The sequence below is a fragment of the Leiobunum rupestre genome, chromosome 5, assembly GCF_980474605.1.
Source record: "Leiobunum rupestre chromosome 5, qqLeiRupe1.1.hap1, whole genome shotgun sequence".
Classification (NCBI taxonomy): Eukaryota; Metazoa; Arthropoda; class Arachnida; order Opiliones; family Sclerosomatidae; genus Leiobunum; species Leiobunum rupestre.
In genome coordinates this window covers 36,508,926-36,527,948 of record NC_143388.1, presented here as the reverse complement: position 1 = coordinate 36,527,948, position 19,023 = coordinate 36,508,926, and the positions used below count along the sequence as shown (strand labels likewise).

Below are 19,023 nucleotides of genomic sequence, written 5' to 3'. Positions count from 1 at the left end.
GATCACAGAAACATTAACGAGGAATCCGAATTATTGTAAAGTCGTATTCTTTCAATTGTTGAAATTCAACATCAGTTACTGATTGTTTGAGCTCACCATGGTTCAAAATTCTTCGAGGTGTTGGCTAAAGCTATTTGAAAAATTAAATTATAATTTTTTGGGGTCTAAATTTTATTCCTTTTAGATCTGTTATATTTTATTGAAAGAAAAATATTATTCGACAAGTTAAATAATAATAAAATAAACTATTAAAATAGCATAATAAAATAAAATGTGGACAAGCAAAATATATAAAAACAAATTTATTAACAAATCAGATACACGTATAAAATCAAACAAGGGATTCCACAAACGATAAATATTCATGACTTCACTTTAATAAAATAAAAAAATGGCTCTTTTCATACAGTTTTTATCTTTCATACAGTGGCAATAGTAAAAGACTTTCTAAATATTTCACAGTCATCTGCATATGAATGGATTTAAAATTCTCTAGATAAATGTATGAAGCCCAGCTAAATTATGTATTTTTTAGGATAACATTTTTGAGTACCCCGTCGATTTGTATTTAAAAGACCTTTTTAAGAGAAAATACGAAATATTGACGTAGGTTTAACGGATTCTTTTATGGCAGCTAAAATTCACCGCTCGTTTCCAGCCGGATGCGTCATCTTCGTCTAGAGTGCGTTAGGGTCTCCAAGGGTGTCTGGTTCCGGACCGCCGTAGTAGTTCTCACTAAAGTGAGAAACATACCTTTAGAATTTATTCGAAGAAAATTCTTACTTAGAGGGCAAATTTTGTTACGACCGGATTTTTTTAGACTGGGTTACTGTATATTTATGGCTTAGGCTATTTGTAAAAATCACTTTCGTATATAATAGGCTTTATTTGAGTATCTGCATTAAATCTCAAAATGGTAAAATAATGAGCACAAATTGAGTGTCTTCTACAAAGTCTGGTCAAACCATAGGCTGTGAACACCTTCCATATTCGGTGTAGGGTGTACACTGTGGCTTAAATGATTACGGAAATAACCTTTTAATCATTGTAATTACTTATTTAATCGCACCAAAATCTGAATATTTTTAAATTTACAGATATTTGACCCAAGATGTCGGTAAAACACGGAAAATAATTTGGAAATTGAGGAAATTTAGAGAAAAATAAATTTTCTGAGTAGCAGTGGAAACACCATCTTAATTCGTCAAATACTTTATCCCGCGTATTATCGACATCTAGCGGATGTCAAAATCAATTAAAATGTGGAGTATCCGGTTTTTATGGAAAATATTTTACTAAGGTGGACGAGTAGCTCTTAATAATTATGTTTCACATAAAAGTCTCATTTACCTATCTTAATAATTATGTTTCACATAAAAGTCTCATTTACCTATCTTAATAATTATGTTTAACATAAAAGTCTCATTTACCTATCTTAATAATTCTGTTTCACATAAGAGTCTCACTTCCCTATCTTAATAATTATGTTTCACATAAGAGTATCACTTCCCTATCTTAATAATTCTGTTTCACATAAGAGTATCACTTCCCTATCTTAATAATTATGTTTCACATAAAAGTCTCATTTAACTATCTTAATAATTCTGTTTCACATAAGAGTCTCACTTCCCTATCTTAATAATTCTGTTTCACATAAGAGTATCACTTCCCTATCTTAATAATTCTGTTTCACATAAGAGTCTCACTTCCCTATCTTAAACATTATGTTTCACATAAGGTTCTCAGTTCCCTCTCTTCATAATTTGGTTTCACATAATAGTCTCAGTTCCCTATCTTCATAATTTGAATTCTCATAATGGTATCAGTTCCCTATCTTCATAATTTAGTTCACATAATTGCGTTTCACAAAAGGATCTCAGTTCCCTATCTTCATAATTTGAATTCTCATAATGGTATCAGTTCCCTATCTTCATAATTTAGTTCACATAATTGCGTTTCACAAAAGGATCTCAGTTCCCTATCTTCATAAGTGATAATTTAATGCCCTATAATTTATAATTACTAAAACTGTTGGTCATTGTTTAGAAATAATTTAAAATATAATATAATGTAAAACCTTAATACTTTGGTTTTAACAAGTTGGCAAGCCAAAATATACCTCTCCTCGGAAGAGTTTCTAATTTTCAGTGACGTGTATAATGTATCCGTGGTTCTGTGGTAGAATGCTCACCTGACGTGCAGGAGGGCTCGGGTTCGAATTCAGCCCGGTACTAACGCAAATTGAAAAATATTTATACTACACCCAATGACCACAAAAAACGGGCCCTTTTGGAAAAACGTTTTCCCTAATTCTAAGAAACTGCGTACACAGCTATTACCCTTTGCCCCGAAAATGCGAACAGACAGACCCACAGACAGACAGACAGATACGGTGGTTGTATAACCCCTCCTAGGGTACAAAGTCCCCTCGGAGAGGTAAAAATAGTTATTAAATGTCCTGTTTATGTACGCTAACTATATTAAGATTAGTATTTTAGCTGTTTATACCATCCTGGCACATTGATTGGCCGGTCGCACGATGACGTCTCAGTGTTGAATACGAGTCCTTCTTGGCAAGCTAAAAGCCTCGGGTGTCTTTCGTTGTCTGTTCCATAAACACAAACGTAGTGTTTTCGGCAATCCGTTTGGTGAGCGTACACTTGGATGCCATATCTTGAGGCGAATTCGGGGTCAGGGCATTGGAATTCAAGCATCTCTGAGAAACAAAATTAGTTGGTATTAATGCGCTGAAGTTGAGCACCTTTCTCGAATTCAATAAGAAAGTAACCGGGTCGTAAATTTTAACATCATTTTTGAGAAACGAGCTAAATTATTTCCCTATAACTTATCATCACAATTTTTTAAAAACTCAAAACGATTTCCCCTTTACTTTCTCAAAACTTTCGATTTGTCATTTTCCTATTATTAATCGAACCACTTACGTTCGGAGCTACATCTCTCAACCTGATCGGGCCAGTCGCAGTGGCTGCTTTCATCATTGAAGGCCAATCCTTCCGGACATTGAAATCCGTACGGAGTTCCATCTACGCAGTTCCAGAACTTGCTGCAGTCGCTTTGGTGAGCAAAGAGACCCCATCTGCGAGGGCATCTCGAGGTTGATCTGGCCGGCTCTAAACGAGAATGAAGAATTTTTGAATTTTATTTGATTGATTGAGTTGGTTTAATCGTTTAATGACGAATATCAATTAATCTGGAGTCAGTGTTAGTGATAGTAGTTGTTATCTAAGTGGCATGACGATGAATATAGTTTGTTTGGGCGCTTAAATACGGATGTCAGTATATTATCTTTACCACACCGTGTTGATGCTGTACCAGATGTTAAATAAGATATTAAAAAAAGTTATTGTATTGAGTGTTTGAAATTATCACCCATTTAATTTGTCTATGGGTTCTGGAGAAGAAGGAGCGCCTCAGTAAAACCCTAAAGTGTGAAATTTTTTCATGATGATGAAACATATTCGAATAAAACATTCGAGGGGATGATCACTTCCGGTAATCGTTGTACGGATATTTAGGAAGGGGTTAGCGCTTCGGTAAAGTTGCCATTATGCTCGTTATTTTTGAACGTCGATTTGGGTTTGTTGCAACATATCTTAATAATTCGTTCGAAACCGAAACATTTTCTTTATCCATTCACTGGCTGTCAAAACGTCTTCTGGTACGCAGACACTTGACCATGCCGTGGAGTATTGCGGAAGCCATTACCACGGCTCTGACAACGTTTCGCCACATACTGAATAATCATTCCTAATGGAAGGTATTAATTCCCACATTATCATTTCTAGTAGCGAGTATGAATTCGCGGTTCAGTGAATTAGTACACCATTCCCAAAGCAAAGTAGGAAGGTGGGAGTTAATACCACAACCGGCCCCGCAATAATGGTTACAGGGCACTCACGAAGGACCGGTCGGTCGGAGCAGTCGACCTCAGTCGGGTAGTCACACCTGGCCGATTGAATCGAGCGCTTCTCGTTGAACACGAGGCCATCGGGGCATTTGACCTCGGTGGCCGTGCCATTAATGCACTCAAAGTAGGCATCGCATTGACGAGGATGAGCGTAGAAACCCACGGTGTCGCGCGAACATTGAGACAGGGCTGCGGGAGGCATTAGAACATTCAAATTAGTCAACAAGTTTATATTTTCTATTAGGGTACATCTTTCAAATTAGTCAGTCATTTTATAGTTTGTATTAAAGTTGAGATGACTTATAGTACTGCAAACATCCCCCTAGTGTTCAAAAAGAAAGCTCCTTACCCCTAAAAGAATTCATATCAGTCCAGCCTGATCTCATTGGTTCCCTAAAACAAACATCTTTTGATGAAATCCCCCCCCCCTAGTGTTCGCACGGGGACCCCGACCCCGACCCCGAAACCCCCGACATTTTCCCACGACCCCGACCCCGGTACCGAAGATAAAAAATAAAGTGGTTTATTTTCAAAAATGTATGTTTGAAGTTTGAACTTTGAAATTGGAAAGGAGCTTATTTATGTGGTCATTTGTTTTACTATAAACCTTCCACGAAATTATTTGATTCTTTTAGTTATAAATAAGCCAGTACTATTTTTGTCGGCGGTGACCTTACCTGATCCAAACGCCGACTTCTTTTGCTCGGGGACAGCTTAACCCCGAAAACCCCCGACCCCGACGCCGACTACTTTTTGTAGGGGATAGCTTAACCCCGACCCCGACTTAATTTGGACCCTGTACGAACACTATCCCCACCCCCACCCCTGTTTAGTGCCAGAGGAAAATTCGACCACGTTTCCCGCAAACCATCATAAGTTAAAATTAAAACCATTCATGATGAAGTTTGGAATTAGTCAACAATTCAATTTTATATTTCGTATTGACATAATACGTCAGACTTTTAGGTCTTAGATTATGAATTTGTTTTAGTTAAGGAATCGAAGAACAAGAATTGTATTACATTTTAATCTCAAAACTGTCAAAAATAGGATTGTTATAAACTATTTTATCCTTAGTCGCCATTATCTTGCTGGTACGTTTACCTTAGGAGAAAGATCGCGTTTCCGGGTAGACACGTATGTTCTCAGCATCCTGAATAGGTTCTTATCGATACTGTAAACAAGGCAAGTGCTTAACCATAAAAATTACTATAATTCGGAACATGCCTTAGCAAGTAATTACTTATTCATTTACGTTCTGTCGTTAGCCATGATGATTTAGGTGGAAAAAGCCGACGAATTATCGAATGCAAATAGTAAACCAAGGAACTTAACGAAAAGCTTAAAGATTATTTAGGCTGACACATTTCCCCAAATAAATTCTCGTTCCCAACAACTTGTAAGTTTGACCTAAAACATTTCGAAAGTTAATAACGTATTTGGGTAGCGCAAAGTTTCAGATTTACAAACAAGATATTTCGAGTACATTGTAAAGAAAACGCGTTTCCAGGAATTAAGAGAAAATATCGCCTACGTATTGAGGGCGGGTAACGAAATAATCATTTGGATGCCTCTGTTGGCTTAAAGCAGTTTGATGGCAAGTGTCGTGACCTCAAACAAGAAGTCAAGCCCTAAGAGCGAAAAAAACTCAACTTGGGCCTCACGTATGAAAATAAAAACGCAAGTGGTGTCTAAAATAATTTGAAATACTAAATGCTTCGATTTAGAAATTGTAATAAACTGATATTTACAAATCCAGCTATTTACTAATGATGTAAAATTCACAAAAAGGCAATAATAAGTAATTGCAATAATTACATTTAAAAGGAATTTAGCCTCTGGTATTTCTGTCTCTCTCCAAAAGTGTTCCAATTTACGCATATTTGACAAAGGAGACGAGACTGCCGCATTAGAAACAGATTTTTAAATACCCAAAGTCTTACCAGATGGCGCCAGATGTATGGAAAGTTGAAATTTTAAAATATCTAAAAACCCGCGATAAATACAACACTTTTCTATCCAGATTTTACGTAAAAATATAACTTGAATGAGTGTGGTTTTTCAAATAAATTTACCTTCCCGGCAAAAGCTTTACATTAGCGCCATCTAATGTAAGTAAAAAGACTTAAAGGAACACAAAATCATTTGGTATTGGAAATAGGGCTTACAAAATACCTAATTGATATTCTTTGGATCTGCTATCACGAGGTACCGCCGGGAAGGAACTATTTGGAATTTTTCGAGTTATTCTGTGGTCCTTTAGGATTTCCCTCTAAATGTTTGTTTCGCTGTGACCAATTTGTGAATCGGTCTTTATAGTTCGTTCCCTCATAAAGCTTTTGACCTACTATACTAAACGTGTTGGAGGTTATACTCCCTTTAAACAAAAAATAATATCAAATTAATAAATCTGCTGTATGATTATAGCAATAACAATTAAGATTATTTAAAATTTTACTTTTCGTTACCGCTACTCGACGAATTTTTACCATAGATTTATCAGCTTTCTAAAGATTTCTTCTGATTTCCAGTGATTTTGGGATTTCGAAAATAATCTTTGATTTTTAAGATTTCCATTAAAAGTGTCTCGTTTTTTGTGGCTGAAGCTATGATTTCCAGAACTTTTACTGATTAAGAAATATTTATCTGCTTTCTAAAGATTCCCACTGATTTAATTATAACGAAAATAATCTTTGATTTTTTAAGATTTCCATTAAAGCTTTCCCGATTATTTTGTTGTCGAAGCTATGATTTCCAGAACTTTTACTGATTATCAAAGATTTATCTGCTTTCTAAAGATTTCTTCTGATTTCCAGTAATTTTTTGATTTCGAAAATAGCCTTTGATTTTTTAAGAATTCCCGATTTTTTGTTGTCGAAGCAATTATTTCTAGGATTTCCGTACTGTCTACCAAAGATATACGTGTGTTCCGAGGATTTCTTTTGATGCCAAAAGATTTTTATTTCAAAAATAATCTACAGATTTACCGATTTTTTCTAATTATTTTTATCAAAGTGTACACCGGATTTCTCGAGTGACTCCTATTTGTACTCCTAAAATCGAGGGAGTGTAAAATCCGGTACACTCTACAGAAAATTATTTTAGAAATCTTGAAATCAACGCAAAAATACAGAAATCTCAGTCAATATCAATTCGTAGCTTGATCGTGGGTTTGGCTTGTGTTCAGTGCCATGGTAACGCGTATAGGCCGGGCATTACATGAGACGCCCATGGTGGTCACGTGATTATTTCGTAGAATCGTGTGGCGTTTCGCGGCTTTTTGCCTCGTGATCTGTGACGTAAAATTAATATCATGGCGGTCGTTTCAAGGCTTAGCCGTGACGTATGCCTACGAAGCTACGAACAAGCACGCAATATGAAGTACCGGAAATCAATGAAAAAATTACGAAATATGAGTCAAAATTAATGTAGAATTCCCGAAATCAACGCTAAAACCCCGAAATATGAATCAAAATTATTGTGGAATTCCCGAAATCAACGCTAAAATCCCGAAATATGAGTCAAAATTTATGTGGAATTCCCGAAATCAACTCTAAAATCCCGAAATATGAGTCAAAATTAATGTGGAATTCCCGAAATCAACGCTAAAATCCCGAAATATGAGTCAAAATTAATGTGGAATTCCAGAAATCAACGCTAAAATCCAGAAATATGAGTCAAAATTAATGTGGAATTCCCGAAATCAACGCTAAAATCCCGAAATATGAGTCAAAATTAATGTGGAATTCCCGAAATCAACGCTTAAATCCCGAATTATGAGTCAAAATTAATGTGGAATTCCCGAAATCAACGCTAAAATCCCGAAATATGAGTCAAAATCAATGTGGAATTCCCGAAATCAACGCTTAAATCCCGAATTATGAGTCAAAATTAATGTGGAATTCCCGAAATCTGAATCGAAATCAATATATAAAACTATAAATAAACCCGAAGAACACCATCAAAATTTTGTAAATCAGTTTCGTATTTCCAAAATCACTGAGATTCGAAACCCCGTAAGCCAAATTTGCAACTGTCCGAAAACCCAGAGCAAACCTGCGAAGGTCCATGTTTCGATCGAATAACATTAGTAGTATAAAATTATGGATACTTATCTCTTAGAATATTTTATATACTCGTAGTTACACTATCATTTCGAAAAAGTATTTTCAAAATTACATCGGTACTTTTCGGTATTTGAGATAATCGAAATCAAGACGACCCACTTTGGTAAAACAACCCGTTCGAATTTTTGTCTACGTAGAGCCCCTCTAGCGGGAAATCAATTAATTGAAGCTTAAACCTCGAACCATCCGAAAGAGGTAAGACTAGAAAATCGATGCCGGTGGTGACCCGAACGGTAATTCAATGATCCAACCTAAATAATTACCGTGCTGGTGGCCATTTCGAGTTTGTCACGACAAAGCCGAAACAAAACGAAAACCGCGAATAAAAATCGAAAGCGGTACGTAAAAGATGACCCCTATTGACCTACTGGCGCAAAATCAAAAGATAAAAACAAAAAAGCAGAAGCTCAGACACCGAGAAAAAGGATGACGAAAGTGGTTTCAATGCGCGCGCTTCGGAAACAAAAACACGCTCAACGTGCTTCTGACTAATTAAAGGGCGGACTAGCAGCACGTAACGACGCACGGCCAACTTTATAATGACGAGGGCATCTCACGCTCCACAAAGCTATTATAATTATCGATTGTCTTCAGGTTCCAAATTCCAGGCGAAACATCTCCCCTCCCTCGCCCGCCGAACATTTCCGAAAGACAATAGCCTCGACTAGAAACAAAGGAAATCCCTGTCGATCGCCGAGTAACGAAATATCCTTGGTCATCGAGCAGAATGTTTACGACAAACCATAGCTGCGCGGTATCGCCTCAAATTAAAGTCAAAATTGAGAGCTCACCTCAAATCTAAGTTTGAGACCCGGCGAAATACGCTACCAAGAGGTCAACAAGAGAAAAATTCATTTATAAAAATTAAATTTCATGACTGCTACTTCATGGTAAAACAGTTTAATTAAAATTGTTACGTTTTAAAAATGTTTGCAAATATTTTCAAAAGGAAAAAGCATTATAAAAAATGTTTGCAAATATTTTCAAAAAGAAAAAGCATTATAAAAAATGTTTACAAATATTTTCAAAGAAAAAAGCATTATTAAAAATGTTTGTAAATATTTTTCAAAGAAAAAAGCATTATTAAAAATGTTTGCAAATATTTTCAAATGAAAAAGCATTATTAAAAATGTTTGCAAATATTTTCAAAAGAAAAAAGCATTATTAAAAATGTTTGCAAATATTATCAAAAGAAAAAAAGCATTATTAAAAAGGTTTGCAAAAATTTTCAAAAGAAAAAAGTATTATTCAAAATGTTTTACCCTAAGGTATCAGTGTTGTAATTTGCATTATATAAATATATCTGAAGTATCAGTGTTGTAATTTGCATTACATAAATATCTCTGAAGTATCAGTGTTGTAATTTATATTACATAAATATCTCTGAAGTATTAGTGTTGTAATTTACATTACATAAATATCTCTGAAGAATCAGTGTTGTAATTTACATTACATAAATATAATCTTTTAAACCATGGCCAAATATTTTTATTTATATGTTTTAGTTTATGACAGTGAATCTCAAATTTGATTAAAAGAACGTGAGTTTGAGACCGAGTCCCTCCAAGATATGTGTATACCGCGAGCTCCAGAAGACCATGATTTAAATTAATCTACTGAATTGCGCTTGAGACAAATCCAAAACCAAACAAAGAACTTGAGTAAGTAAGTCCAAGACGTGACCAAAATGTTTTGTCCGATGAAGTATGAGGTGAGGCGACCCACAAGTGTCTTTCGCGTGTTCGATCACGGATCCCGAGGATAATTAACCCTTCTTCGAAATCAAAACAAATTGGTGACGGTTGGCCTTTAAAAAGGGTCAGGATGATGCTTTTCTCTGGTCCGGATCGACGAAATTAAGGGCGTCATTAGTATGCAGACGCCGAATGCGATGACTCAAAACTGATTACGGACAATGTTGTAGCACTACCAATTACTTGTGTGTTTTCTTTATTTAATAGTTATTGTCACGTATTTTTTGATTAATTCCTATTTGAGACACGAAGGACTTGTTTTTGTGTTTATATTTCCTAATTTCATTTAGTAGGTGCTTGAAAATGCACCTTCGCAAGCTTCAGGTTATTTTCACCAAATTGTTCATTCGGGGCAAAGTTCATCACGACTACAATGATTTTCTAAAAGTATTATGGTAAGATTATGATTTAATGATAAGTAAAAGCTCTTAGGCATTATAATTTTTATATTTTCGATGTTAGGTGGAGTAAATGTTATACGCTTCTGTGGTGATTTAATGTTCTATAAAGACATTTTTGAACTAGTCTATTTATAGATTGTCAGTAAAATGTGATTTATAAAATAAAATATATAAATTAGACCCAGAGTGAAAATGTAGCATCTTCTTTACAGTTTCAGTGTCTACATTCACGGTTGTAATAATTGGTTTTCTTGAAATTCTCTAAATGAACATATTGCGTGTTGACAATTGAAAAACCAATAAAAGTAGCTTAATATTTTTACTATTTTTATGCCGGGTCGGAAAATCATTTTAAAAATATTTGGTTAAAATCAACTTTTTCTGGCTTAGGCCTGGTTTAATTTCAAAAGTGATGTAAATGTACATTTGAATGTCCCCTTTTTATTATAGACCTTTTTACCTTTTTGCAAATTTAACTGCATTGTAGTTTATAGTTAGTTTTTATTAACTTAATATTCTGTTTAACCGCTTGTACCCATTCTCCAATAACTAAAACTTTAATTTTAGATAAAATAAGTAAGAAACTTATGTGCATAAACATAGTGTTCCTTTATGTAAATAATCAGTTTTCGTTTTCTATTATAAGGCAGGGTTGGATTATTTTTTAATAACCTCATCGGTTTTTATAAACCCAAACATTTTGAAATAACAACTTAGTTTCAAAAATGGCTTAAATATAACTGAAATTATTCCGTTAAAATATCTGTATGATCTAATAAAAGTTCAGTTTACGATATATACTGTTAGTAAATAAATTAATGAATTTGGAATGGCTAGAATCAATGCTTTAGCCCCAAAAGATGATTTGCTGATTCCACTTCAAACGAACAGATCCCACGATTTACACGCCAAGAAATTCTGTTGTTGCATTTTTACGAGACTGCTAAAACAGTCAAGTAAAATAATTCACAGAAACTTCAATAAACAGGAAGTTCTGCTTTCCGGTAATAAAAAGGCGCTTCTTTTCTAGTGTGGGAATTACCGCTTTATTTTCAATAAATTTAGAGAACACATAAATATAGGCGGCTGGGTCTACTTGTTAAAAGTATTCATGACATACATCCTAACGCGGATCCGTTAAACGCAGCGTGACGCACCCACCTAAAACGCTATTCCGTCTCTGTCTTTGGGAATTTTTTATGTCCTATGTAACGTCTTAAAAATATATCTTACGAACACTTGACGGTATCAAAAAGACACGATGAAAGTATGTCCTTGAATACTTTTCTTACACTCTAATAAGATGGTGTGTGTGGCAGATACAAATTAGATTTTACTTTTAAAAATGATGTCTGCTATGTATTGAAAGTGAAAGGAAATGCCAAGGTCTACAAAAGGAATACCGAGATACATTTTTACTTTGGAATAACCGAAAGTAATGATCTGATAAGTGCTTAGCTAAGTGTGGATTCCAATATTTCAAAAATTTAAATAATGTAATTATTTTAGCAATCATGTTAATAAATTACATTGTATTTACCTGTATGTTATTAATGAATTTGTAAAATCCGGCACACCAACACAATTCGAAAAATTTTGGTTTCAAAACAATATTGTGGCTTGGTCAATTTGTTTCATACTTAATAGATTACGTTACATACATTTTTCTTTTCTATTATTCTCCTTTAGCGCGAGGCGGACAAAACGTGCAGGTAAATTGATAAATGGAGGTAGAAATAACAAGTAAAAGAATGACTAAGCTGCGTTTTTAAAGAATTTAAATTTAAATTGACACCAAATCGTTATATCATTTAACTTACACGAAAGTTGAAATGAAATATTTCGAAACGCATAGCTTCAAATTATGTAATATTCTATTGGAAACCTATTCTGTAATGGTTTTACAGAAACTTCATTTGAAGTGCCTGGTTAAAATTCGTATTCCTCATAAACCTGAATTCTGCATGGTCATGAGGATATATAACTCCTAATGGTTGTTCTCATTAGGACACCATTCTGCTCTGATCGTTAAAGATTTAAGAAAAGGGTTTTCCTTAGGTCATATCATTTCAATATGGATAACTATAATTTTCTCTCTTCTACTCTTGTTCCAGGAGTAGAATCCTGACCGTTGGTATTCATTTAAAATTTCCCGATAAATTATCCAAATTAACTAAATTATTGTTATCGACGAGATAGGGAAGCAAAAACTTGGGATATCTGATTTCAGGAGCTCGGACCAGAATGAAGTAAATAGGATTCAGTGTGGCCAATCGGTTAAGTAGAACTAGGTTTAACTGGAATTTGACTGACTTGAGCCGCCATTTTCGAAGATGGTGGAAATACCCCTTTTCAGAGACTAACACTTGGTGCGTTCTAAGTATTTCGCAACGCCGATAAGGCTACACTTAAATTGCTAAAACCAAAATTTTAATGTGATTGTGGATACAATGAGGCACGAGTAAATGAAAGATTTTTATGTATACATGGTATTTGAAATTATTGGGTTTTATGACGTTTCAGAGAGCTATAAAAAACGAATAAGTATAGTGAGGATTTTGACAGCCATTTTCCAATATGGCGAAAACTCCCTCAACTTGAGAGAGTGGGAGACCTCACCAATATTTCTTGAAATCTTTCAGTTTGTTTATGGTTTCATCATGTTTTGGTCTATAAAGTTCCTGTATTTTAACATCTATTTGAAGATTGTTTATTCCTAATTTTAGTAGCGATCCAGTCAAAATGTTGGTCTTACAGAATAATATGGCAATTATATCTTAAAATAATATTTTTATTGAAAATTAATTGCTGATAATTTCTATTCAAATTTCATAGGATAATTATAAATTCATTTAACCTAAAAAAGTAGTTGAACATTTGCCATTTTAGGAAAATAACTACATCAATTTGACAATCGATGTGGGACCTTTGACTCACGGTCATTTAAGAAAATCTATTCTTTTACTGGTTGAAGAAAGCAGTATTTCATATCCAACTAAATTTCAAAAACGTTTTATAAAATATTGTGTAAAATTTTGTAAAACTTTAACACTTTGTGAAAGGTTGTTTTAAAAAGAAAATGGTTGTAACCTGTTAAACTTGTTGTTCAAGATGTGGCTTTCAGTTATTTACTGTATTTGAACACCTCATAAAAACATGTTTATTGAATTGATAGTTAAAAGCGCCCTGTCATAAATGATGTGGTGTTATTTTTCTCACTTAAAAATAACAATATACAATTACTTCCTACTTTCTTAATTTTATTTTCGAAAAGATACTAAAGATGGCGCTACACTACATTAAGATTCTTTGTAACGTCTATATAATTCCACGTGTAAATAGGCCCTTCAATAAAACATCTTCAAGGAAATCGCCAAGAAGTAATATATCGGAGAGCCAGGACCTGCAAGTTACTGTTTTATAGTGTTTGTTGATATAATGGAAACCTTTCACCTGTACGGTATGCGACCAGGGTTTCCTTTTAACCAGGAAGATTTTTTTCACATATTAAGGCTTAGAAAAAAAAACGTTCTGTTTACAGATGTATAAGTTTCCTATATTTCAATCAGTAACTTGCAGTTCCTGGCTCTCGGATATATTACTTCTTGGTGATTTCCTTGAAGATGTTTTCGGCTCGGATGTTTTATTGAAGCGCCTATTGGAAAGTGTCACCTCGAGCGTGCGTCGCGCCCTTTGTAAAATAGTAGCGGGATAGCCTCCTAATGTTACGTGGCGCCATCTTTAGCGTAGTCGGAATCAAATTCTTCCTCATTTAATTCATATCTTTTCAATTGTGTATTGTTGATCAATAGTTCAACCATAAAAACAAAGGTAACATCAATTTCTTTTCTTACTTTCGCTGAAATTGAATACGCATATGAATTTCCAAAGTACATAATAGACCGAAATACATTTAGGTTAAGGATATAATTTCATTTCTTTCGCAAAACTGTTCACACGAATTTTTAAAGGGTAAATTTCAGCTTTTAAACTCGGGTTCAAATTGCGCCACTATTTTAATCTTTATAAACGAGAAAATGCGAAGATTGTGAGCAATTACAGCGTATTATAAAATCGAGTTTGGTTTATTTTTACGATTGTTTTCGTGGCTTTAATCCGAGAGTCACTTCGCCGTTGGTGAAGCAATTCGTACGAACAGGTTCCAAAAAGAACACTTCCATAAAAAATATAAAATCTATATAAACGGTATCCTCTTCTTTATATATTATTATTCGTTCTTTATTTTTTCCAAATCTTTTTCCTTTATAATGCCCTGGCCCTGTTGAATGGCCTTTTCAAGATGGCATCCAAATCATCTTTAATGAAGGGAGAACCATTTCCAGTTTTATTTTTGTATTTTTCTAATATTAATAGAATTCCATTTTGAAAACCTGTTCTGGAGAGGAATCGCGTTGATATTCCACTTCAAGGTTACATTCGCGTATTTTGTTTCTCTTTTAATGAAAATGACGAACGGCCATTAGCAGAAGAAAATAGGGGAAGTACGTATCTGTAGCTTTGAGCCGTAGAAGTCGTCGTGTGACCCACGAAAACGCCTTTTTACGCATAATAAACCAAACTGAAAAAGTAGTCCTACTTTTGTTTTGATTCAACACGGCTATAATCGGCAAATACGCCTTAGCTCAAATAGCAGAGAATGAGAAGGGCAATATGTTACAATTGTTCAATTTAAGAAAAATGACTTTTTAAACGATGTATTCATCCGCGATTTCCCGCCAAACCGTTTTGGCGCGAAAATTCGTGAAAAGTGACGCCTTTCCAAAGCTGACTAGAAGCGTACTTCCCCCTATTTTCTTCTGCCATTAGGTATACATGGGTGGAAACTATTTTGCACTAAAAAGGGCCATTGTTTATAAAGAAATTTTGATTTTTCTATTTAAAATAAATTGTATAATTTGAAAAATTATACAAATTCGTGGTTTGCGCGTCGTAGCTTTAAGTTTTAATAACGAAGGGTATTATAAAGACAGTTCCGATGACTAAGCCAAAACACAAATTTACTAATTGATATTAATATTATGTTAATTTGAAGTTAAGCATAATTTTATTAATAAAATTAAAGACACAATAGCCTGATTATATAAAATGTCTCTAAAGTATAGCCATAAGTCTGTAAATTGTGTCTAAAGTATAGCCATAAGTCTGTAAATTGTGTCTAAAGTATAGCCATAAGTCTGTAAATTGTGTCTAAAGTATAGCCATAAGTCTGTAAATTGTGTCTAAAGTATAGCCATAAGTCTGTAAATTGTGTCTAAAGTATAGCCATAAGTCTGTAAATTGTGTCTAAAGTATAGCCATAAGTCTGTAAAATGTGTCTAAAGTATAGCCATAAATCTGTAAAATGTGTCTAAAGTATAGCCATAAATCTGTAAAACATGCCTCTAAAGTATAGCCATAAATCTGTAAAATAAGTCACTAAAGTATAGTCATAATTATTTTAAATATGTCTTTTCAATTTATCTAAAGCATAACCATAAGTCTCTTTAATATCTATAAAGTATAGCCATAAGTCTCTTCAATGTATATAAAGCATAGCCATAAGTCTCTTTAATATCTATAAAGTATAGCCATAAGTCTCTTCAATGCATATAAAGCATAGCCATAAGTCTCTTCACTGTCTATAAAGTATAGCCATAAGTCTCTTTAATATCTTTAAAGTATAGCCATAAGTCTCTTCAGTGTCTCTAAAGCATAGCCATAAGTCTCCTCAATGTCTCTAAAGCATAGCCATAAGTCTCTTTTATATCTATAAAGTATAGCCATAAGTCTCTTCAATGTCTCTAAAGCATAGCCAAAAGTCTCTTTAATATCTATAAAGTATAGCCATAAGTCTCTTCAATGTCTCTAAAGCATAGCCATAAGTCTCTTCAGTGTATATAAAACATAGCCATAAGTCTCCTCAATGTCTCTAAAGCATAGCCATAAGTCTCTTTAATATCTATAAAGTATAGCCATAAGTCTCTTCAATGTCTCTAAAGCATAGCCATAAGTCTCTTCAATGTATATAAAACATAGCCATAAGTCTCTTCAATGTCTATAAAGTATAGTCATCATATCTTTATAATATTCTTGCATAAGTATAACATAACCTATTCTTCACATGAACAATTTTTACATTTTCCAACTCAGTCTCAATAGTGGATTTCATTGCTATTTTGTATCAGCTCACTTTAGCGTCACACGTAGCCTATGACAACGCCTCACCACTAGCGGGTGCTTTTTTTCGTGATGAAGTTACTCAGTTCATAGCTCTCAGTATAATATTTCATAAAAAGACACACTTATGGAAAGAGTTAAAGACTTATGGTACAACTCAGTGAATAAATATCTCCCAATGTTCTTAAAAAAAATTGTTAATGATATACAGTAAAATATTAATCTGTTTCTTTATCTACGCCTTGGTTAAGGTATAGAAAATGAAGTTGATTTCATATCCAATCAGGTTTCCACCATTTTGAAAAATTTTGCTTTAAAGACTTTATTAATAATTGAAGATAAGTCCTGTATAAGATGAAGAGTGTCGTATAATGTAGGAAGAACCTTGGAAGCACCCCCGCCCGAAAAAAATCTGGTTATCCCTCAATGGAATAAAAAAATATACCATGATAAGAACAAATATTACCCTCACTTGACTGCTTGATAAAAATTAAAAGGGAAATTAAGATTCCTTTTTTTTTTTAAAAATGAGACGTAGAGTCATCGTTCATAAAGATATGACTCGAAACTCGAAGGACAAAGATGAGTTTCTAATTAAAATAACGCTTACATACTTTTGAAAATTGTTTTCCGGAGAAATCCTTACGCCGAGCCTTTTTTATAGAGCAGCCAAGACTTATTGAAACACTCTCAAAAGTAAAAATAAACGCTTATTTTGTCAAAATTATTGATGGGGATCATAAAATGGCCCTTTAAAACACTTTTCGCAGTTTCGAAGGTAATAATTTTCGCATTTGAGACCTCGTCATTATTAAATTAACCTGTAAGGAATTCTGCCAAGAAATAAATTTGCGCAACATATGATAATTTTTAATTTGCGTATTTTACTAAATTATAGCAAAATAGTTTATCTAATAAATCTTAAAGGCTCATTAATTTTTTTAATTTATTTAACAATTTTTAATTATATTTTAATTATTTTTAAACATTTGGGGGTATTTTAAAGTAAATTATTTAATATTTAAAATAATTTTCAAATTATTTATAGTTAAATATAATTGCTATTTTACTTAGTTTGCCATTTTTAAAATATTAAGAAATGCATCGAAAAATATTATTAGAACTAAATCAACAATTAAATTTTAAAAAATGATTAAAATCCGCGATTTAAATAAAATTATTTTGAATGAAAGCCAGAATTACGAGACAAAATTTTAAATGATTGCGTATAGTTTGGTTATATGTACAAACTACAAATATAAAATAAAGTCACGCGATTATTTTGGCAATTATAATGCATTTTCAAGGTTGTCTGAAGCTTATTTCGTTTAAGAAATGTATTTTTCTTTCTACCAATTATATGCAAATTGAGCCTGTCCAAGAGCCATTTAAATTCTTAAACGGAAACATATATTTTTCCTGTAATTAATCACTGAGATTCAACCAAAGATAAGATCAAAACTAACAACGAAATGCGTAGTTAATCCCCAACAGGTGTATGGAAGATATTTATAAGACATTATAATAGAACAATAGAAAAGTAGAAAGATATATTTAAAATGATAAAAAATGGCATCGAAGACCCTCTGTGACAGCCCTTGGAAACCTTCATCCTTATCCTATTAATTTTATACTTAAAATTAAAGAATTGTAAAATATTGACAACAGACACTGTGTGAATAACTTGCAAACAATTCTCAAGAATGTATAGGATGATAAAATTAGCGAATATGTAGATTAGCCCATAATGGACTAATCTAATTATTCGCTAATGTTATCATTCTTTACAATGCAGTCCATAAGTGGTTCCTTTTAACTCAAGAATGTATACCAACCACCAGTCCTTGAAAATATTTTTACGTCATTTATTTTTAAAATTTAGTGAATTATAAAATATTTTTAATGAACTTGTAATTGATGTACTTGCAAAATCTCTTATTGTAGCACAATCATAAGTCCTTACGAACCATTTTAAAACTTAAGAAATGTATTTTTAAATGAATTTCTAGAATTACAAAAATGGCAGTATGTAATATAGTCAAAATAATTTTAAATAAAAATCATCCGTATTTTAGACTGCTAAAATAATTTTCCATCATAATTAATATCGAAAAAAAATTTACCTGATTCTGCCCAGAAGCAAACCGAGAAGACGATCAAAAGAAATATTCCCATTTTCAAAAATATATTTTTCGCTGCGATGAACTTTAATCCGACTTTCAATCTATCGAGTGAATAAAAAGAGTAGGTATCTTCGCGAGCAGCCGATAAAGAGATAATGGTTGTTGTCTCTTCTGATATGGCACACAGAGTGATCTTCAAAGGGGGTTTGGTACGCTAATAAAAACGCAGGAACCTAGAATTGCCAATGTACCCGACCCCTGAACCTCGACACGGTAGTAAAACAAAATTGGGAAAGTGCGGGGGGTGAAGTCGCGGTCCAATCAGAGTCGAGAATCGCCGGAGCATCCTTCCAGCTGATTCGAGGAGGAGAGGCCCTTTCGCCAGAGGATAAAGAGCGCTTCGTCAGTGTCCCGTTTCGTAATTCACTCTCTGAAGAAAGTGTTTTCCCCGAATCCCGCCTGGGGCTCAAACGAGCGGGATTACACTCCGTCGCCGTTTCACTTTCAAAAGAA

At 33.6% G+C, this 19,023-nt stretch overlaps 1 protein-coding gene across 1 annotated transcript; it reads right to left on the bottom strand.

Moving 5' to 3' along the window:
- Positions 1-326: 326 nt before the first annotated feature.
- LOC149944380 (protein obstructor-E-like) lies at positions 327-18,734 on the bottom strand. Its single transcript, XM_090175050.1, has 5 exons — positions 18,511-18,734; positions 3,920-4,117; positions 2,943-3,131; positions 2,509-2,716; positions 327-735 (listed from the first exon to the last, which is right to left on the bottom strand). The coding sequence occupies exons 1-5, from the start codon at positions 18,560-18,562 to the stop codon at positions 678-680; spliced, it is 705 nt and encodes a 234-aa protein (XP_090031176.1). The 5' UTR covers positions 18,563-18,734; the 3' UTR covers positions 327-677.
- Between the last annotated feature and the right edge of the window lie 289 nt (positions 18,735-19,023).